The sequence below is a fragment of the Drosophila suzukii genome, chromosome 2L (genome assembly GCF_043229965.1).
Source record: "Drosophila suzukii chromosome 2L, CBGP_Dsuzu_IsoJpt1.0, whole genome shotgun sequence".
In the NCBI taxonomy this organism is placed as follows: Eukaryota; Metazoa; Arthropoda; class Insecta; order Diptera; family Drosophilidae; genus Drosophila; species Drosophila suzukii.
In genome coordinates this window covers 23,124,324-23,148,084 of record NC_092080.1, presented here as the reverse complement: position 1 = coordinate 23,148,084, position 23,761 = coordinate 23,124,324, and the positions used below count along the sequence as shown (strand labels likewise).

The 23,761-nt window shown below is 37.1% G+C and overlaps 2 protein-coding genes across 7 annotated transcripts in view; both read left to right on the top strand.

Annotated features, from left to right (window-relative positions):
• The window catches only part of bun (TSC22 domain family member bunched), a 105,745-nt gene that overhangs the window by 39,935 nt on the left and 42,049 nt on the right, over positions 1–23,761 (top strand). The window contains exon 1 of one of the 6 annotated variants that reach the window (XM_036817240.3): positions 16,112–16,353. The exons of the other annotated variants lie outside the window; for them this stretch is intronic. Coding sequence (XP_036673135.3) covers positions 16,127–16,353 — 227 coding nt within the window. The 5' untranslated portion in view covers positions 16,112–16,126. Of the gene's footprint in view, positions 1–16,111; positions 16,354–23,761 lie in introns of those variants that run through there. 6 annotated transcript variants of the gene reach the window in all.
• Positions 18,011–18,948, top strand: t-cup (tetleys-cup). The gene has a single exon (XM_017080353.4). It carries the CDS (start codon positions 18,166–18,168, stop codon positions 18,874–18,876), a length of 711 nt encoding a protein of 236 aa, XP_016935842.3. The 5' UTR covers positions 18,011–18,165; the 3' UTR covers positions 18,877–18,948.

Sequence of the window (23,761 nt, the reverse complement as noted above, 5' to 3'; positions counted from 1 at the left end):
TTGGAAAAATGCAACGACAAATGTGCAAATATACGTTTTTAATAAAGAGCGAAATCTCTAGAATGATTTTAGAAATCCGATAAGAGGGTTGTGCAAAGGGGGCTGCAAATTCAGCACAAAGTTTTAATTCCATAAAAACTGTAGAGATTCAAACCCAAACCAGCACTTTAGAGACAAAAGCCGGAATTTTACTAATTACAATCAAGATATAATTACTTAACAAAAATAGATTGCTAATTTACAACTTTCCAATTGCATTGCTAATCTCTTAAAGAAAAGCTAAGTAGCTATATGTTGATGCATATCGTTCGGGCGTGTCGAATATCTTTATTGCGGTTTCTTTTGAGGCTCTGGATATTGTCCGAGTCGATTAACGCTTTTCGTTTTAATTACTTTAATTGCCATTGGCTTTGTTTTCCACAAAATAATTCCCGATGAGAAACGGTTGCATAAACACAAAAATACAAACAGAACAGTACAAAGAGTGTGCGCAATTAAAGGAATTACTGGGCTTGGTCGCATCTTGATAGATTCCGATTGAACTTTAGAATTGATAATACTCGGACAGCTGCGACTTCGCATTCTGGTATGGCGTGAGCAGAATAATTCAGGGTTGGCAGGTGTCATCAGTCCAGGTGGGAGATAAAGACTTCAGCTTGTTTTGAAACGTCATTGATGCATTTGATTTAACGGTTGGGAGGGTTAGAACTATAGGAAAAATATAAAAGTCCCAGCAAATGCGGGCTATATATGACTTACAATGGAGAAACAACTACGCTAATTTAAAGAAGCAAATTTTATATTTTAACAGAGCTGGCATCATTGATCTTGGTATTCTGACAGTATTGGCATCACTGATTTTTTATCGGACTAATTGGCATAATTTTTCATATCCCCATCCTCCGATTATTGATTACAATTCCAAATAAAAACCACCACTAGTAAATCCCACTATTTGATTGCATTTCTGCCCGACTCTTGTTGCCGCATGAAAAGGCTGAAGTTTTAATTATTTTCCCTAGAACTGACAGCCACGTGGCCAATGTTAAACAGAAGCCGAATGTGAAACACAAACACAGACAGAAAGCAATTCTGCTCGCCATTTGGCCAGCTGCCTCTATTTGGCCAAGCTAATGAGCGAAGGTGAGACAGTTTAACCAGAAAATAAACCAAAATATACTGACGGTTGGCACATGGTTCGCTTCATTAGTTTACCCCCAAAGCCAGGGCAAAGACAACCGGCCACCAGCAACCTGAGATGGAAAGTGTGGGGGAGGAAAGCTGTTGGTCGACAACAGCGTTTTTAGAACGCTTAAGTTCATTATGGTCTCGGGTTACAAAAACACACGGAGAAAGACGTCAAGATATGGCTAATAACATGGCAGACATTCTGGCGGCACAAACAAACGGCGACAGTGAAATATGCGTCCAAAACAAACTGTTGACTAAGCCAAAGACAAAGACACAAGTTTTCACTTAATAGTCATTTTTGCATAATGCAAGGAAATTCTTATGAAACTCCGGGCCACGCAATGTTATGCTTGCAAAATGTGGAAAATAATGGAAGAGCGTGGCTTGAATTATGGTATATCAATTATTATGCAAACGTGCAAAGCGCAAGCTGGTGAAATTGTCAAAAGAATTTCGTATACACTTTCTTTTGAGAGACCTTTCTGTCTTTTGTATCAACAGGTTAGCCATTAAGTTTATATTACTTAATCGTATTTATTAAGTCGTAAAACCTGAAAACTCACCCCCTTGGCGGTAATTTCTCGGTAGGCTACGTTCCGCCCACCAAGAAAAATCACAAAGCAGCCAAAGGAGGTCATGTCTTGCCCTCCAGTCATCGGCACAATCGCAAGCCTCATGACAAGCCCAAAATGCCCCAAGACAGGCGACTGCCATAGAGAAATAGAAAGAAAAACAACAGAAAGAAAAGTGTTGCCGCCCAGTTCGAATAATTGCATAGGCAAGTTCCCCCAGTCAATCCCAAAAAAAAGTGCAACAATCCAACCGGCGGCCACAAAAACGTCAAACTTCAAAGCAACTCCAACCGCAACAAAGAAAAACATGAGTATGGAAAACAAGCTGAAATTATGATTAGTTGTAATTTGATTTTAGCCAGCCTTTTGCCTTGCGGTTGCATTTTCCCCTCTGCCATTTTGCATTTAATTATGTGCGAAATTTGTGATTTTATGGGCAGCGATAAAAGCAATTTTGCCTGAATCCGAACAAAAGCATGAAGCAATGGCTTCAAATTGCTGTTTCGACTGGGAAATACTCTGTGATCAGACTAGCTAGGCAAAATATTATTTCTTTATTAAAACTTAGTAATATATTATTAATCTAGAAAAGATTTGGAGTTAATATTAACCTTCGATAACTTTTTATAAATCCTACACATTTGCCAAGGACCGACCCCTCTACTTTTACAGATACAGGGGTATCAAGGGAAAATAATATCTAAGAACGTGCCGCACTTTGGGATTCGAATCGTTCTCTCAACGCATACGATATTATTCGCTGCCTTTGCGTTTTGTTGTTGTTGGGGAATTAGAGCAATGAACTGCGGCCACGTTGACTTGTCTCAGCCGGAACTATGAGTTCATAGTGCCCATTACGAGAAATGCAAAATACGAGAAGGCGAAAGGCCCAGGGACCACACTCGCATGCAGACAAACCGATTTGAGCACGAAATTGTACGGGTAAACATTCAAAATTTATAGCAACAACAATGGCTTTGCTCCTGCTAACTGCAGTCCTGCTGACCCACAAAAAGGGTCTCGTTCCGGAGGTGATTGCACTACAGTAGCACCACCCACTTTGTCCATGTCGAACACCCCACCGAACATTACAAAAATTGCCTTCGAGGGCCCACGGCACGCGATGTGTCTCAAATGTCTTTGCAGGCCTCTTTTCCACGAATTGTTGCATTTTAATGAAAATGCATTTGGTTTTCCCAAGCAGTCGTGCATAAATAAGTATACCCCCAAAGCCAGTCAAAGTTTGCTATAAATCAGACTAAGTAGACTTTACCCACTCATCAATGGGTCAATATTTGGTCTTATTCGGTTAAGCAAATAAAAGCCAGTCCATAATATTTGTCCATTTGCACAAAAGGCGACTGGAATGCCAGCAAAACAAAAGATAGCTAGGAAAAGATGAACTAAATATGACTCACACTTCATATTACAAATGGGATTTGTTACAATTATACAGTTTGTAATTATCTTCTACTTTCAAAATATAATTTATCTGCACAAGAAGCACCAATATATTTAATATTTTGTCAAAAGAAATTTAAATATATGCCTTTTTTACGGAAATAAATATAAGTTGAGATGATATTATTATAACATTTTGTCAATATTTAAATTAGTTACTCTTCTTGTGCCCTCCATTGTTCTTTAATTTGCTAAAAAAGTTCAACGACACTCCAATCACGCAGACAGAAATCCGAAAGAGAAAACTACCTTGTTTACTTACAATCAGCCAAATAAAAATATTTATAATACGTCTACGAAAAAAGCCCTGGATGGACTGCGCTGGATTTTGTTTGTTTTAAAAATATGTGTATAATTAATGGCTATGATTTACGCAGTGCTCTTCTGTTTCATTCATTATTTGCTTAAAAGTGTTTTATTTAACGAGTGATGACGCCGAGTGGATATACAAACGCAGACTACACGTGTAATTGTCTTTACACTTATTACGTTTTTGTGACAAACTTTCACTTTTTAACGAGTACTTGTTGAGTGATATTTTAATTCGAGGAAATTGTGTGAGCTTTTGCGATGTCCTCATCCATATTTAATAGGCTATATCCAACAGCTAGTTCTAGAAATAGATTTTTCTTCCGTTTTTTTATGAGAGCATTTGTAAATATTTGAGAGATAGAAAACACTCACATTTGTGAATGAAATAGTTGAGGTCATGTCCCAAATTAGCTCTTATCAATAACAGATACGAGTGAAGTAGAAGATAACCAGGTTTTTTATATATGACAGTTGGTCGGTTTTGAAAGACATTTATTTATGGCGCACAATAACAGTGATAGATTTAATATGCTGATATGAAGTGGAAGTTGGGCAACTCACGTTTTGGTAACTCAAGTTTGGGCAACACAGTACACACTTGGTTAGGTATTTTAATATTTTTTGCAGGGAAACATATAAATAAACTAGTTTATTGCGAGATTCAAATAACTGTAAAAACAATTTTCCATATAAATTGACCTGTAATATTCCATCATATAGTCAGTCCCCCTCCTTTGTTTCTATATCGTTTGTAAACAACTTGGAATAAAGGCCGGGCAGCAGAGCGAAGCCAAGTAGATTTAATCACACGCAAAACTGGTTTATAAGGCTAAATTAATAACAGTCAACAATGGAATTATATATATGCCAGTTAGACCTTGCCCACCTCGAAAAACCTTTGGTTCTCAGATGATTTCAAAGTTTATTTTCCAAACTTAAAGCCTAATTAAAACTATATATGTATAAAAGGTACAATTTCTTACATAATACAATCTTTAAAATACAATTAAATCACATTACACTTCAGTGTGGTCAACAAGCAAATAATGGGGGTAATGAAAACAACAAATCAAGCACATTTTAATAGGAATATGTTTGGGTGTCGCAAGAGGAATCTTTCGGTAATTTCCGCTGATTATTTGGGCACACTGCCAGCTGATGTTTCGCAATTTGTGTGCCCGTTCCGCCGTTTGTTTTACATACTTCCAACTAGATTACAGTCATGGCGACGAGCATGAGCAGCAGGATGAAGATCCCGGGGAAGATGAACATCAGGCAGGCGACTTCGAACATTTTGCTGCAGAGTCCTCCTCTTTTCGATCGGCCAACTGTTGCTGTTGCTTGCGATGTAGGACTTCTCACAAAGCTCTTTGTTTTGACTCAGGGTTTGGACCTGCTGCCATAACACACAGCACTCGGAAAAAGTCCAGAAGTTGTGGAAACACACACACAACAGGTACGGCGTTCGCTGTCACACTGAGCCAGTCGAATTCGAACCTTTCCTCGTGTTTGTCGACGATGTTGCTGATGGGCAGCGATGTGTTGCTGTTGCTGTCGTGCTGTTGCTGCTGCTGCTGTCGCTCGTTTTCTTGTCGCTTCGGCTCTTTGTTTGGTTGTGCCGGTTTTGGTCTCTCCTCTCCCTCTCTGGTTCTCTCTCTATCTCTCTCTCTTGCTAGTATCTCTCCCGCTTTTTTCGATCGGTCCAAGCTTTTGTTTGGCTTTGCCTATAGCTTACCTTTCGAGTTCCCCCTACATCGGAAAGCTTCTGACAATTGCATTTCAATTTCATTGACCCCACACATCAGCGTTTTGATTTCCCTTCTACTGCCTCGTTGTTTCCATTTTCCCTACTTTGTCTGCGAGCTGTTCTTATCGTCTTCCCTTGGGTTATCATGAATAACCTGGATCTTTTCAGGTGAGCTTCGGTCTACCACGTGTTGTGCAACTGACAAAGTTGCGGATCAGTCTATAACCTCCAAAACTAGAACAAATTATAGAAAGGTTTTCTATGTAAATTATGTAAATGGAAAAACATTAATATTTAAAATATTAAAAATAAACATGGGGACGCTCTTTAGTGCAATATAAAGTAATTTTTTAAGTATCCCTATGCTTATACACATATTAAACAATTTTTAAAATAACATTAATTTTATAGGAATTCAGAAAGTCAAGTGTTGTATTAAAAATTTATATTATTTAATATATTTTTTTAAGAGATAAGTTGAACTAAAGTGTTAAAAACTAAAATGTGTGATGTAATTTATTATTTGAAAATTGCATATTATTCACTGTCCAGTCAATTCCTCGCGATTCTGACCGATTAAATGTATTAACGTTAGTTTTAAGGTACTAATATCCCATTCTTTATAAAGACAAAAATTTTCCATGGCTTAATTCCATCTACTTAAAGCTAAAATCCTTTTTAAATGTTTTAACATACAAAGCTCCCGTTTGTAGCCCACGTAAATCATAATTAGAGTGTCAATACCATGACTAGGTCAATTCTACCTTTCAAAGCTTTACTGGCCAGCTTTTCTGCTCTATAGTCGAAAAAAGACATAATTTGAGAGTGGAATTGATCGTGACCATCGAGGCGACCTTTTACAGAACTGGTCTGGGGACTGCACCCATTGCCATGTGGAAAATTACAGGCAACCAGTTTTGTTTACTTTGGGCTCTTTAAGTCCCAGGCAGCGTAGATGATTGCTCTATAAAAAGTGAACAAAGCGGGGCATTCAAGCTTCGTCATCTAATCAGTTTTTCACCCTCCAACACTTCCTGCGCTTCTAATCTTATCAATCGTTATTTACTTCTCGAAAATGTCTTTAATAGTGATTGATTTACCTGCAATTGCCTTATTGTGCTAAAAAAAATATCAATGAACTGCACTGCATGACTGATAATAACCTAATTTATTTTAATTTATTATATTTTGAGACGAGTGTATTTAATGTATTTTCTCTTTTATTTTCAGGTATGTTAATGACGATCTCTGCATTCTTAGCACATTTTTGTAGTAAGTATAAACCTGTGCGTGGGACATACATATATTTATATGTGCTCCTATAATTTGTATCTATTAGCATCTATTAGTCAGAGCTAAATGTTTTTACATAGCACAATGTGATTTATGGGGCAATGTATAGCCTTTCTAATAGCCTACTTTGAGTGGTGCTTTTTAAATAGGGGTTTGGTAACAATATTCAGCTAAGTATGCTATACAAATTATAAAATGTAGTTGTCTAAAGAGGAAACCCAAATAATTTTCCTTTTTATTAGCTTTAATGGTATATAGATACGTGTTTCGCCAATGGGATTCGATTTCGATTTATTGCGTATACGCCCCGTTTAAAAAATATAGTTTTAAATTTTTCAAGTAGGGAAGGTACGTTATGGTTAACTTAACTACTAAGATAGAGTATATTTCGAAAACGCTTAGTTTCCAAGAAAACTTCCCTGTTTTTCAATGAGCGATTGTGTTTTCTTGCACATTATACAATATTACGTATACGCCTAGTAACCAACCATGATGAGGCATTAATTCTTTTGGCACAATTTCAACTTCCCTATCTAACTGCTCTATTTAGCCTTATCAACACAGAAGCCTTACATTTTATAGGGTTTCGTTTTTATGACAAGAATCAGTCTAAGTTTGTCCCTTTGTTCCCTTTTCCCAGTTACGACCCACACGCACCGAAATTCAAATGTTTTCTTAGGGTTCTGAGCGTTTTGTTCTGAACATATATTCGCATAGCTGATTTTTATGGTTTGTTTATTTGACTATGTGGGTCATGCTCCACTTGTAATCAGAACAGCAGGGAATGGGATAGGATGGGACGGGCCCGCATGTAAGCAATTAATGTCGGGGTGTCCTTAGAATGCCCCCTGAAAAACTAGCTATTCAGTTCGGAAGCACGGGAAATTCCTTCAATTCCTCCACTGACATTGATTTACCTTGTCATTGAAATTCCTTAGCAGGAAATTCTTTCATTCCTCCATGCAATATTGTACATTTTTTGTGGTACTTCGCTGCCATTGCCTTTCCAGGAAGCCTTGAGGAAGGACCTTTCAAACGGTTTCGCCTCGTTGATAATTTATAAATTGGTGTAATTATTTTGGCCAGCCGAGGAGAACTTTCAAAAAATGGGGACAGCTGAGAGGCACTTCTCTCTCTCTTTCTCTCTCTGGGTTTTTGGCCTATTGTGCAGGGTTCATTTCTGCACAGACACATGCAATCGCAGCCCATCTCTCTTCCACTTATTACAGATGATAACGATGAATTTATGTTCTTTTCCTTGTATTTTCTATATATACAAATATATCGTTGGGCTAGCACGCTTTCTTGGCCGATTTGCGCAGGCGTGAGAAAAGTGAGGGCCCCAAAACAGGAGCAGGTGTTATTTATGCTTCACCCAAACCCCTATGTGTTCTATATTTATGTATACATCAACAGAGAAAGAGAGAGAGAGAGCAATAGAGAGATGTAAGGAAGGAAATAAAGATAGAAAGATAGAAAGGGCCCCTGCAGGCCAGAGCTAATTAGACGGAAACGAAACTCAAATTGCGAGGGAAAAACCAACGGAAAATTCAGATACAAATTTTCTTTTGGCGAGAGCTCGAAATTCACTTTCTTTGCGAAAATTGCGGCTCTCACGTGGCTCTCGCTCTCTCGCCTTTTCTGGCGAAAATGAACTCGCGCTTGCTCTCTTTCTGCACGGCTCTCTCCGTCTCTCTCATCTGCATGGTTGGGCGATGAACGCGCCACAAAAAGCTAGCAACAAAAAAAATCCTACCCTCAGTCAGTCAATCTACACTTTGGCTTCTTGCTAAACCAAACATAAAAACAAGCTGGCGAAATACAACATTTTGCAGCGTTGGAAAACATTAAAAATTCTCTAATAAAATTTGATAAAAGTATTTGCAAGAATTAAGTTCGTGTTTCATCGCTCGATTTCCACTGCTGTGCAGAAAAAGCCATTTTCCTGTGTCTTGTTTTTGTGGCAAACGCGGAAGTTTTCGCTGCTGTCGTCAGTCAGTCGTATTCGGACATCATCGCCGAGCGTTTGTGTGCGTTGAGGGTGCTTGGTGTGCGTGGCGTGTGTGTGTGTGAGTGTGCCTGCCACAAAATAAATCTACAACAATTTCAAGTTGTATAGAAAATAGAAAATAAAAAATAAATCAAAGCCAAACCAAATCAAAGTGTTTCAGCTGGTTATATAAAATCAGCGAGTAAACGGAATGAAAATTTGCATCTGAGCAATCAAAAAGTGAAAGAAAAGGCAGCTACCAAAAAATCTTTCATTCAAAACGCCTCGGTTGATTTGAGTGTGTGCGTGTGTGTTGGCCTCTCTCTCTCTCGCTCTTACAACTCGCTCTCGCTCGCTCTTACTGCATAGATAATTTCTAGAATTTCGCGCCCATTTGTTAGTTCTCTTTTTTTTCTCGTACGCGATAAAGTACCCAGAAAAGTTTACTAAAATAATTACATCCAACACCAGTGACCAAAAAAGTATCATTCATGGAAAACAAAAACAATTTAGAAATCGCTTTTAATAACGGAAATATTTTTATTAAAAGGTAATGTCACCCAATTCTAAATTCTAATTATTTGTGCTTGTGTTGTTAGTTAATTCGTTTCGGCTTATGATTTCATTGTGTTGACCAGAACAAAATAAATGGCAAATTATCCAATTGAAAATATTCTTCACATCTGATCAACATTAAACGAACATCAAACATTTCTGAGCATTTCCGACTAATTGTTTAAGATTATTTGAGGGATTTCGCGGGGAATCGCTGCTTGATTTGATGGTTGGGTGAGGTCAAAGCCTTGGATATTTGGGGGTGCACAAACATATACAAAGTTCCTTGGCAAGGCAAAACTCAGGTGGCTTACCAGGGTTATCAAATCGGTGAAAAAAGTAGCAATCTATACAAAAAGAAGAATTTTTTATGTTAGAAACAGCTGGCATGCATTTGTTTGTTACGCATGACTGGTCTTTTGTGGAAAAATAAATCAACATTTGAAGTTAGTTTAAAAATAAGCTAAAATTACAAAAATAATTGTTAAACGCACATATTGGAAGTTTTTCATTCATATGAACTTAAAACCATTACTGCCAAGACGTATTAAAAATATGTATTTCAATTTTAAACAATGGTATCGATTATCACACCATTCTTTCTCTGAAACTATCCCCAAAACTATCTAAATTTCAAAATAATGTCGAAACCAACCGCAAAAGGATCCCTAATATGCCATACCTAGTCTCTATAGTAAATATACCTCCCAATAGGGCACAACACTTCAAATCAATACAGGAAAAGACTAGTCATTGAAAAGGCAAACATTTAATCGCCTTGACTGGCGCTTTTCCTTCAATGTCACGGCGTCCTTAATGGGCCAATAAAAGTGTCCTTCTCCCCAAAGCCGAACGGGCATTAATCAGAAATCAATAAACAAGGGAAACCAAATGGCAAATTCCCCAGGAAGCTAAGCGCAAAAAGTTTAATTGTGCAAACATGATTGAGGGCATTTCTACGAGAGCCAACGAAATCATTGATTTTTCTCTATCTTATGCTGTTTTCCCTTCTTGTTCTTGGGCTTTCCTTAACGAATCATTGTTGTTCTTTTGCCCACACAGACCATTTGAGGTTGTCAGCTTATTCGTGTTTGTTGTGGTGTGTTTGTTTCCCACGCATTCGTTTGGCTAAGACCACAGAAAGAACCCCACCCCCCTTTTGATTACGCAACTCTTACTTGAAAGTTGATTTTCATTCATTTCCTTGGCGTTCTTCCGTGGAATTCCCTTGAGTTTGGGCCCAGTTTCGTTATCGTTCTGCCAGCCACAATGGCGTCACGTCAACGCTGCGAATACGCAATATTTTGACTGGTGACCTCAACAAAGGGAGGTGGAGGTTAAACCGAAAGAACACGATGACACACACCCCGAAAATATTATCAACTTCTATTCGGCGAGAGCGATCTTTTTCGCTTGAATGCAACTTTGCCTGTAATTTTCCAATTTTGGTTATTCCAACAAAAACAATTTAATTTGAGATCTTTTCATGCTGATAATTTGATTTAAACTGCTTAGCATCATCATCAGCTGTACACGTCACAAATGTGAATGTATAGATAGAACATCTGGCTGGTTCATTTAATCGGCGGTTGCCTATTAAGCGGATCGCATTTTGTGCATCTCGCTTTTCGATTTCGAGTAAATGAATCTTGATGAACTCAGCCGGCTTAGAGCGGTTTTTGCCGGTATTCCGCGACTTTAATGATCTAATATTGATGGTTCTTTTATGTATTTATTGATTTATGATGGAATGATAAATCAATTGAATTGAAAAGTCGTTAAAAGAATTGAGCGGGGAAATTACTTTTACGGAACCTAATTGAGCACAAACTTTAATGAACCTTTGAATTAAGTCATCGGAAGTAAATTAGAAATTGGTGTTTATTTTTGTGCAATTCGTTTAAGTGGGCGCTTTTTTTTGCCCTATCTCTTTAAATTAGCAGATTTTCTTTAAAGGTTTGAACAAATTTGACACCTTCCTGTAGTGCTTATCGTAACCTGAATTTATAATATATAGTTTCAAACGAACTGTTATTTTGTGAGAGTCTGAATTGTTAAAAACAGGCAAACATGAGAAGATGATTGGCTGGAGTAAATGAGATGCAGTTGCTGGCTTTCAGCAACTATATAAAATAGACTTGGTCGGTGCCTTCGTTCTTTTAATAACTTTAAAGAATATTTTAGCCTTAATTCTTGCATACGTTTTTTAAGTTTAAAATCTTCTTTCCATAAGACCGAGAAAATTATTCCAAAACTATTATCTCCGTTGTTGCCATACAGCAATTGCTTAAACTGATCATTTGGGAAACTTGTGTACACAGAGAAAATTCTACCGTTCTCATCTAAGTTGAAAATGTTCTTAAAAATAGAACGACATTTTTAAATTGAAAATGCTTTTATTAGCAAAATATCAATATCAATCAAGTTGAATTGGCGGTATTTGCATAGTATATCTTAACAAATAAACTATTAGTCCAGTCAGTAGTGTATATTTATCAAAAAGTTCTTAAATAAACTCAATTTAACTTTTCTCTTCTCACCATTTCGTTCTAATATTGAGAACATTGATACCAAAAAGTACTTACACCGTTTTAAGAACGAATGTTCTCAATTCAAGAACAATGTAGCAAATATTTTATTGGTTATGGTGCAGCTCGGAAAAGTCTCAATCATCAATCAAATTTAAATCTTTGCATTTTCTAAGAATGGTTATTTTTTTGTACCAAAATCAGACTTTTACAGTGCAGCCTTATGAATGTGTTCCCAAGTGACACAATCAAATAGTAACTATTACTCCATAAATACCGCTAAAAACCCAGTTTCATATCAACCCATGATTTTTTATACCCCACCCGTTAAAGCGGAAGTTTATAGCCCGAATGCAAAGCTATTTCGTAGACGCAAAGCCCTCGGACTGCTTAAATGCAGCTTACGTGATGAAATCGTTTTGGAAATGTTGACGTCCTTGGCAGCATTTTGCGGCAATTGTGAGTAGCTCAGTCGCTGAGTTGCAACTGGAGATGCCATAAAGTCAAGCGAAGCTGAGGGAAAACTATAAAATTTTATCATAAAATCAAGAGGGGGAATGGGGCGCAGAACATAGCGAAGCATCCGCCACGACCCACTTTTGCACCCACACAATCACTTCGAGCATTTCATGCTGTATCTGTGTAAATGTATCTGAGTCTGCTGCTGATTGTGGGCTGTATCTGTGTTCGCCCGCCAGTATCTGTATCTGCATCTCCATTTGTATCTGGGCGAAGCAGTTGCAACAAAGAACCAAACTAAACTCAAATAACAGCATGTTCAGGTTTCGTATTTTTCTGTTGGCCCATTCACAGGGAGATAGCTCGAAGAGGGGGCGAAAGCAGCCCACCCACCCCTCGTTTGCCCCACATGGCGCAATTTTCAGGTCAAGGTCAGGTCTGCTGGTGTGCAACTGTATATGTGTGCTTTTGTGGCAAAAACGATTTCGTTGTATTTTTTTCTTTTTATTTCCCCTTGTTCCCAAAGCAAGTAATGCGCTTTTGGAAAGTTGACGAGTCCTTCGCCCGATCCTTGTCCGTACTTGCTTTTTTCTGTTTTGTTTTCCATAGCTCAATGACGCGTACACATACACACACTTAAAAAGACCCGCACACAGATACTTTGCATAATTCAATTTTACACTGCGTGTGTTGCGCTTAAATACGCATAAAGATAGGTACTAAAAGACGGGGAAATGGAGGCCAGACGAAGGAGATTTCGACTCCTTGCTGACTTTGTTCTATGAAGTGCATAAATTTTACGCTCAAGTGATTTTTATTGTGCTCCTTGAAAGAGCACGATATTTGATTATGGCAGTACATTTCGGAAAGGAAAAATGAAAGTCTGTCTTCGATTTTGAAAATCTTTCTTATAATTTGAATGGGTATTCCTTGTTTACGAATAAATTTATTATTTTTGAATATAACTAGATAATATTAAGATAGTTAAAAAATACTTTAACATTACACATTCTCTTTAATTTATTTCTTTTCTCGAATTGTCGTTTAAAATACTTTTTACTTAATACTACAATTAAAGGATGGGTTCATATTCTGAAATGATAGCTTTTAAGTTTAAATTTCAAAGGAAAAATATTTTCACAGCATCCAAAATTTGTTAGACATGATTAGTAATTATAAGTTCAGGGAAGACAGGATTTTAGAAAATGTATTTAAAATGCATTTATGCTTTATAATGTTTTGAAAAGATACTTTTCGTTTTTTTAAATAAATTTTTAAATAAATGATGAGCCAAGTAAGTAATCAGCTAATATTTTCGGCTTGTTTCCTTTCCAAGCCCATTTAATATGTGCCAAGATTCCCCAAGCAAAACCTTATGAACTAGGCCTTCCTTCACTGTAATCTCCCATTACTGCCGCGCATTCCATCTGATGTATCAAAGCTCACTGGCCCCCAGCACGTGCTTAGCGAAACAAAAAATCCTTGCCAAACATCCATTCAACCATTGTGTTGACTACCTCAGAAATTATGCCCCTACAATGGGACTCGAGCATTAGACTTGCAGTTCATTTTCATACAGAGATTTTATTTTCTTGTTTCGCGCTGTGCTCTGTGTTGTTTTGGGTTCCATTATGAAAACGCTTTCAAGGCGAAATGGTTTTTGTGTTGTTTCATGCTGGGCGCCGTGTGTCAGTTTCAATTGAGTGGGGGATGTGAATGTGAATGGGAATGTGAACGAGTTTGTTCTTTGGCAGAGCAACTCAAGGTTTTCCACCAACTCTGTAGAGGAAAATACTTGGCAAGCTGGTGCCCCAAACCCGACCTCTCCTTCCGAGGGCTCAGAAGTGTCGACCCTTGACAAAAAAAAGTACTTGGACCGCCTCTCTGGTACGTGACTGGTCGACTCGGGTTGTGTGGGCACGGGGAAGTCAAAGTCAGGGTCGGGTAACATCGTCGTTAGGGCCTCAGTACTTGACTGTATTAAAAAACCTAAGCGTATGATATCGCACAAAAATATATAAATAATTCTGTCGAGTACGTTCTAACCTTCGTACTCTCGGTTCTGGTGATTAAAAATGCTAATTAATGTGTGTAGCACATCAATTTTAGTCACACTGTATTTCGGGACCTGCTTTTTAGTAATGTTTCTCTGGGGAGGCATCTTTCGTCCCTCATTATGGCTGGAATGTCTCTGCTTTTTGCTTATCGCATCTTAAACAAGTTGTTGGACAGTTGTTGACACACAAGTGCCTCCAGCCGGAGCTGTCATACTTCTAGCCGAACTGTCAACTAGCTGTCAACAGGCGCCATTTGTTGCACCCTCAAAGGCTGGGGGGAGCTGGAATAAAATGGGAAACCGGCGACCCAGTGCCTGACTAACTTTTGCATCAGAGACATATTACATTTTTGTACCACTTGACAGGCGGTCGGCGCAATATCTTTGGCTAAACAAAACGGTGGCCCACTCTCAAAACTAAAAACTAAAATTGTCGTGAAAAGGGAAGATCATATTTCCGGCACTGCAGTTTGGCTTTTCTTTCGAAATTATCCTTAGTCACTTTAAAAATTGGGTTCTTTTTACACTGTGTGGGATGTAAATATCTTTTAATTAAACAAGCTTCTTCACTCTTCTTTCGAAACTTTTACTTGTGCTTGCAAATAAAAACGGTTGTGCCACAAAAATCACAACAGTTTTAAAATCCCTAACTATGGTGCCTAATAGTATGCAACAACGTATAATTGGTAAATGTATTTGGCAACAGACTATTGGAATTAAATCATACCTTTCAATCTTATACACATTTTAACAGGTTCCTGAGATATTGATTAAATTTAATTGCAATAAGTTTTTAAAAGGAAATATAAGTGGAAATATTATACATTGCTGTACATGTAGTGTTGGGACATAGAACTTCTAAACAAATAAAAGCAAATAAATTATGAAAACAGAAATCCGGTAGTCGAAATTGTTGAGTAACCCACCCAATTGTTTCTGTTACTGCATCTCGCATGCTCCCTCATCCGCTTCACTTGTGTTATGTAAGCGTTGCTCATCTCCCGTTTGTACGAGTGTGTTTTTGTTGTTTGAGGCATGCAACAAAATGCCTTGTGGCATGTCAGAGCTCTGCGAATGTTAATTAAATACTTTACTCCATGCTGAAACTTCGCTCTTAATAATGACACACGCAAAACACCCACACAATCACCACCACTAACACCACAACACTCGACAAATTGCAGCTGAAACAGAAATTAATGGAAATTGGCAAAGTTTCAAATGAAAGCAACATACAATTTGCCAATTGCTTTTGTGATTTAAATTATGGTTTTTTGGTTTAAGTATTTTTGTATGACTATTGCTGAGTTTCAAACGTTTTTATTTAGGCTGAACAAAGTTTAAGGTTACTTATAAAAGATTTTAACTAAAGTGTAACATTTTAAAATTTCCTGCTCCGTGTCTGCTAAAATTTGCGAAATATATCTTGATTATTAATAATTCTAAATTTAACGTTATTTAGAAGAGATTTTAAACCAAAATACAACATTTTATAATGTCCTGCTCCTCGTTCGTTTAAAGTTGCAAAATATAACTAAATTCTACCGCAAACAAATGTATCTATCAAGTAAAATAAAGATACAGTAAATTAAAAAAATTACCTAAACTTTTAGTTATTAAAATATAATTAATACAAGCTACTATAAAAAATTCGTATACAAAAAATTGGCATTTGGATAATTATTTTAAAAACATTGCAGTCAAGTTGTTACTTAATTTTGAAGCCTTTGCAATAGTTATTTGATATCTTTGGCTTGCCAAATTGTAGACTTTTGTATTTCAACTTTTTGATCGATTTTAAGTTAAGTTCGAATTTGGCTTCACGCAAGACAATAAAAGTGCGCTAATAAACCGCAAAACCAACTTTGATCGAACAAAAACAACAAAGCTAAAGCGACAGAGCCACAACAACAACTGCATGAGAGTAAGTGTTGCCAGCATGGCGGCAACAGCTACAACAAAATGGCTACGTTAGCCAACAAAATGGCTGCCAATATGGCGACGACCAGCAGCAACAGCAACAACATCGCCGGCAGCGAAACCGCGCTGCAGCTACAACAACAAATGCACCACCAGCAGCAACAACAAAACACCAATCTGATGCCCGCTGCAGTCATTCATCCAGAATATTTACTCAATAATGACCGCGGTTTATTTAAGGTTTATTGTTTTATCAAAGATTTCATCGGGTAAGTAAACAGAATACAAGAGGATACGAAACACAAGCCAATTTATTACTAGAAGATACAAATTTATACGACCGAATCAACATTGATTATTCGAATTGAATCAGTTAATTATATATTATTAAAAATCCAAAAGATACAACATTTTTTGCTTTTAAAAACCTAATTTAAATATTCTTAATCTACATAAACAAAAAAAAGTTTATTAAGAATTAAAATGTCTAGATAATTTGTTATCAAACAAAAGCAACCTTCAACCACCTCGTACACTAAGAGAAAAACAAATACCTTCGCTCAATAACTTTGTTTGTTTATTTTACTTACATTTATTTTAATTTTGATATAAACAAAAAACTAATGATACATTGTTTTAAGATACAACTTATTATAACCATTCAAAGTCGAGAACTTCTGTATTTAATATAGAAACATATGCTGCTTTCAAGTTCAATTTTGAAACCAGTGTAAATTATGATTAACACCTGAATAGATGGATATTTATAATTTGTTTGTTTTTCTTTATTCTCTCTTTTTTAAGAACACCCTGTATGAGAATATTTGTTGTAGGGTTTTTAGTATACCGGCGCTTATCGTTTTTCATGACACACATACACTTTTGGAATTCCGAGTGTGTTGTGCCTTTATTTGTTCATATAATTCATATTTAATCAACTGATAATATAAGAAAACTGTTCAACCTGCCTTTGTGCTGACTGCCTGCCTCTGGGGCTGTGCTCCAATTTCTGTGCTCCTGATACACTTGCTGACATTATCACCTGCCCTGGCTGCGCAAATGATATGGCAGCGAGGCTCCGGCTATGTGATAACAGCCAGCCACTTGATATTTTCCAAAGCAACGGCAGAACAGCAGAGTAAACTTATGTTACCACACTCAATATTGGCAGATGAAATAGAGAAAACTATAGAACTGGACTGATAGAGGTCTTTACTTGGGAGTTGTTATATGATAAGTAGTAGATAATTATGCACGTTATGTAGGTTCAAAAAAAAACCCTCAGGGTATATAAAGACATCTCAAACTGATTCTAAACTTCTAAAAAAGGAAATATGGACTGATAGAGGTCTTTACTTGGGATTTGTTATATGATAAGTAGTAGACAATTATACAGGTTACAAATATAAAATTATAAAAAATAGTTCTTCAGGGTATATAATGACATTTCTCAAACTGATACTAAACTTCTAAATACGGAAGTAATAAAGAAATAAGGATTGATAGAGGTCTTTGCTCGGGATTTGTTATATAATAAGTAGTACACAGAGAAAATTCTGACGTTCTCATCTGAGTTGAAAATGTTGTTAAAAATAGAACGATATTTTTAAGTTGAAAATGCTTCTATTTTGCTCGAATCAAGTTGAATTGGCGGTATTTAAGTACATTGTATGTACAAATAAACTATTAGTTTAGTCTTTAGTGAATACTTATCAAAAAGTTGTTAAATAAACTCAATTTAACTTTTCCCTTCTCACCATTTCCTTCTTATATTGATACCAAAATGTACTCACACGGTTTTTAAGAACGAATGTTCTCAATTCAAGAACAATGTTCTTCTTTAAGGGTATGTGATGACATTTCTCAAACTGATACTAAACTTATAGATAAGGATAAACAAAAATTCTTTGAGAAGACCTTCGCAAGTTGGCCTTGAGAATACCATTATTTAGGTACATGTTCGAAACAATTTGAAACTTAAGCACTCCCAGAGGAAATGTTAGGAAACAACTGTGTCAACAAATAAATTCAGAATTTTACTCAGTACCATTTCGGCCAAGTTGAAAGAGTGATAAGACAAAATGAATGAGGAGCTAGGTGACTTTGGCTGTATGGTCAGCATTGCGTTGACCTTTTGTGCGGCTGCCCTGGCGTATTTATACGTCTATCGATATAAATTAAGAACCGGCGGACGCAACCAACTGGATTTGGCCAAGTTGTGTGCTACCGATCTGCCCGATTTACCCCCCATCAAATTGACCCTGGATCAGCTTTTAGGTTTCGATGGGACTCGAAGTGATGGGAGAATACTGGTGGCGCTCAGGGGAAAAATATACGACGTGTCCAGTGACTTCCCAGAATTCGGTTTGAATGGCACGCTGTCTCATGTGGCTGGCAGGGACTTCACATACTACCTCGAGACAATAATGGAGATAACTACGGAGATCAACTATGTGGATCGATGGGAAGCCATTCTGGAGACGAATTATTCACGTGTCGGCATCGTAATCGATGAGCTTGGCAATCCCCTGATCGAAAAAAGTAGTAATATGGGTGTTAAGGATTTAAAGATCCAAAATACTGAAATAGTCGTGGAAGATAAGGCGGTTATGGTGGATGCAGAAGAAATCGGAGTCACTGGTTCGGTTACTGTTAACTCAAATGTAAAGTCGAAAAGGAAACTAAATGAGGTTCTAACAGCCGAAACTTTGCCATCTGATACAATACCAGAGAAACATTTGGAGGAGCCCAATTCTGATCTCATTGTCACCGCGGAGATTTCTGATTGTTAAAAATTATTATTTACACCTTACTTTTAGGTTTTTTTTTGCTTGTTATATGAAAATGATTTTAAAATTTCTTAATAAAGTTGGTTGGCTTTAAAATAAACTTCCTTAGTTTTAGCATTATTTTGCTACAATGGCTTCCAAAATTGTGTGTGTCATACTTAATGCTGAGCATTGAATTTGTGAGGTTTTTTATAGATCTTACTCGAAAAAAATACCTACTCTATAATACATATATATTTTTTATCAGGATCATTAGCCTAATTAATCTAGCCATGTTCGTCATTCTGACTGACTATTTGTCTGTCTCTTCGTTTTCTCTTGTTTTCATTTAATAATTTTAAAAATTCTTGTAAACAATAAAATTTTGACCAGAAAGATTTTTTAAATGATTTTCCATCTTTTACCGATTCAACAGAAACATTTGATATACTTTTTTTCGACACGCAACACGTATTAAGTAGAAATATATGTAAACAAAATAGTGTACGTAATTTCTGTAGAAGAAAATTGTCACGTCCGTTTTGTTGTTTCGTTAGCCCACATTTGTGTATTCATTAAAATTCCCAGAAGTCTATTTTGTGCCTTTGGGGGCTCAACCGAGCAGCCTCCCCAAAACCACTTCACCCCTTTCCTTTGACACTTGACGATAAGTGCCAAATTAGGCAGAGTATTTCAATTATAAGGCCGAACCCATTTAATCTTTGACTCATCCTCGATCTGCCCACCTGCCAACAGCCTGACAAAAGAATATTCCGAGTCGCGAAAAGGGCGCACGAATTGTATATGTGCAGTCAAATTTTGGCCATCAACACCCACTCGGTTGGTGGCACACATCGCGATGCTATTGCCAAAATTGGCTAACCGCGAAAATTGATGCTGTTTTTCCTCTCATTTCGCTGGTGGTCGGTGCCATTTGGCCGACAAATTACACTCGTGTGACGTCTTTTGGCAGGAAGCTAGCTCTTTAAAATTGCTAAAATTTATTTTTACAGATACCCATGCATTTAATTTGTTGCTATACCTGATTACGACAATTAATTAAACCCACCATTTTTTTTCGCCTCTGCTTTATTTTATGTTCATCTTCATTGTAGTCGAATTCGACGACGACTTTTTGCGTCGTTTTCGAATTGACAGCGCTTTCAATCAGTTTAAAATTAATTATTTGGCTCGGCATAAGTACTTGAAATTGATTGGAATTGGCTTACAGTTAATTAATTGATATTTATTTTTGCATTTTCTTTCCAGGTAAGCGTTTCCATTTCAACTCACTCACTCGAAAAAGACAGTAAGTTAAACGGGGTGGGATAATTGTAGCAGAGGGATAATTAAGCAGAGGAACGTGAACCGATTAATAATTCAGGGCAGGGTTTCGAAAGAACTATTTGATAAGAGGTGGGGTTTAACCGGCATTAAACAGCCATGGAATATAATTTATTAAATATACATGGCTACAGCATCGCTAGAAAAGTATAGTGTGATACCAAAATCGATACCATAAAGATAGCTATACTTTTTTAAAGTTTTTTAAAAACACAATAACAATATATTTATGTTTTTAATTAACAAAGTCCGTCTAATTATATACTCCCTTCAACCGTGCTGCTTTATAAATCCAAGCATTGGGTCCATTTTTTTTGTCTGATATTTTCCTGACACTTTCACACACTCAGTCTGAAGGGTATTTGCACAACCTTATTTATGGTTCCATAAGAACTGCAAAGTTTCATACTGCCCTGCAAATGGTCGAGTTGGAGTTGTGCTCGGAATATTGACTGTTAATTAAAAAAAAGCCAGTCAAATATTGACTTTGTGCTGCTGTAAGTGCTGTAAAAACAATGTCCAAGTCAGGGCAACGTGACTGAAACACCTGGTTAACGACAGCAGAAAAATGGTTTGCTTGTAATATGACAATATATTAAAAACTTGTTAAATACGACTTAACCCTATTTATTTTATAAGAATTAAACGTCTTAAAAATAGCTTTTTAAATCTTTAAAAAATATGCGGAAGTATTTCCTGTAACCGAAATCATCTCGTGTTACCCAACACCGTCTAATGGTTTATATATAGAAAATGACTCACAAATAGCAAACATACCGGGCTTATCGCTAGACCATATAGATTATCAGTGGGCCGATAAGAGCTGAGTTCCTTGATGAGAACGTTCAACTGACAGCTGCCCAGTCCCAATGACATTCAACCAATTGCAATTAAACGCCAATTAGACATGTATACGACTGTTAACGCCCATAGATACACCCGTGTGTATAGAGATATAGATAGATGGCTGAGGAAAGCAGCGGAGAAATATGCCAAGCATAAATTCGCCTTGGCTGCAAACTATTTTTGCCGCTTTAACGTTTGCTCAACTCTAATGAGCCAATAAATTCACATTACGTATACGCGCAGGTGGCCAGCTGCTGTAATTTGCTTAAATCAGAAAGCAAAACTGAATCGTTTGCATTTTCCTTTGCCTCGCTTTTCTTCTCTGACTTTTCTTTCACTCAGGCGCGGCCCGTTGTTGGCTATAAATTTCACGCTAACTCGACACTTGTCGCAACCTCTTTCCTCTAATTTTCCTGCTTTTCCCTGCCATTTACCACAAGTCTTATGAAATCTAATTTCTTCCTCTATTCATAATTTGCCATTAAATCGCTTTTCAGTCAGATGATCATATAGAACATTCGATAACTCATGCGTCAAGCTTTTTTGTTGCGTATTTGCTTAGATTTTCCGCATTTTCATATTTATTTGGTTGGAGTTGGCTAGTCGAGTGGCTTATAATCAAAGTGCACACGCTTTTCCTGTCATTTGATAGCTATTGTTTGTTTTTTATGACGTCAGTGAATAGTTCATATAAATTCTGTTGGGGTAGTATAATTGGAGTGATGGTAAAATATTATTTTTTCAATTATTAGTGTAGTGCTCTTGGTAGTAGCACTTAGTAGCCTTTTTTCAGATTTTGAGGAGAGGTATCATATAGCAGGGCGGTGTCTTCAAAGCAGACTGACTGCCATAAATTCAACATCCTTTCCAAAAGCCTATGATTAATTGAGTTTGTGCTTTTGATTCTTATCAGTATCATTTACATATTGTCTTTATATGGACTTTAATAATTAAGACCTTTTAAGACCCATTTTTGTGACGGCAAGACAAAGTCTTGAAAAGATATGGTTGGTTCAAGGGCGGCGAATCTTTTAAACAACAAAGAATTATTTGCAGTAAAATATCGTGCTAGAGATGGCAAATCGTTTACGAATATTTATCGGAGAATCCTTAAAAGTCATATCATTCCTAATGGATGTCTTTTTAAACGTTGAGTTACTGAACCATCTCTGGTTTAAACGAATGATTTGCTTACCAGCCTCCTCGTCAGCAATATGATTGATGATGATTGCCGTTCAATCAGCTTTCAGGGGTTTTACTTTTTGTCAAATCCCTACTTTTTGCCACCCACAACTGGTTCCCTTCCAATATTTCAACCACTTTTTTTTCGTTCTCTAGTCTTCACCGCTCCACCCATCACTCAATGCTAATTATCAGACGGCGATTAGATAGACTACTTTTTGATAAGGAACACACGACGGTTCTTCGATGTAATCTACTCTGTTTTTTCGCTTGTCGCGTTTCGTTTTTTGGACTTCATTTTTTCTCGTTATCGTTCATCGGCGTCGGAGCTGTGCTCCAAAAAAAATACAATAAAATAAAAAATAGCTTCGGCTCCGGTCGTGTGTGTAAATTTTGTTTCTCGCCTATTATTCGGCGCTGTCGTCGCTGCCGTCTTCCCAAACTAAAGAGAGGAGAAACGCAGAAAAAATGTATTTTTGAAAATAATTTTATTGCTGCCGTTGAGCGCAGCCACCACTGTCGACGTCGCCAGTCGTTTTTGGATATTGTGTAAAATTCGGTTTTTGGTTCGAATTCAGTAAACAAAATCTTGTCGCCGGCGTGAGACGCAAAACGCGAACAAAAGCTAGTTTTACCAACAAAAAGCTGCACACGAAGATCAACCAAAAAGTAAAGAGCGAAGAGTGTTTGTTTAAACAATTTGCTATAATTTAAGTGGCAGAAATCTATCCCGTCCGTCTGTCGCTACTTGTATCTTACGGATACGCGTCGAGTGATGACGTCCGTTAAATGTTGCTGCTGTTTTCTGTTGTCGATTTCGATGTCGATGTCGATCTCTGGGTACCCTGACCTTGTTACTGACTGATTGTGAATTCTTTGCTTATTTATCTACGGTTTTTCTTTGGGCCCCTATTTACCTACCGTTGAGATACAAATCTATCTATGTACTTGGCGATCGCACGCACAATTTATCTAAATCGAATTCGTCTAAAAATAAGCGGCGAGCGAAAACAAAATGAGGGAAAACGGCAAAAACAAATTGTGGAATACATTTTGGGTGGTTCAAAAGTTTTGCCTTGCATTCGCTTTTCTTGGTGGGAGATCGCTTGATTTGTTTTCACATTCGAATGGAGCCAGAAATGGACCGGAGAAAAGCGCAAATTAATTTCACAAAATAGTGAACATTTAAGTGTCTACAGTTGTGCATAAGTATAAAATTTATTTTTTGAGAATTACAAATTTAAAATCAAGTTAAACCAAATACTATTGAGTTCCAAGACCAACTACACCTTTTAAAATTAAACAAAAATTCTTCTATACTCCCCATTCAAAATGTGCATTCGCGAAAACTAATGAACTTAAGTTCCCGATACAGTATTTTCAAAATACGCAGCAAAATCACGTTTTGACATTCTGTACACAAATTCCTCGTGTATCACAGGCGGCTCTTCTGCTAGGCAAACATTAAATTTGTCTGCAATTTCAACTTTGTATCTTTCGAGTGCCCGTGTGCGGCTGCTGTGCGTATCTTAATAGA

Bases quoted from the DNA above. Each gene is read 5' to 3' on its own strand.
- t-cup (XM_017080353.4), top strand. From the start codon at position 18,166: ATGAATGAGGAGCTAGGTGACTTTGGCTGTATGGTCAGCATTGCGTTG.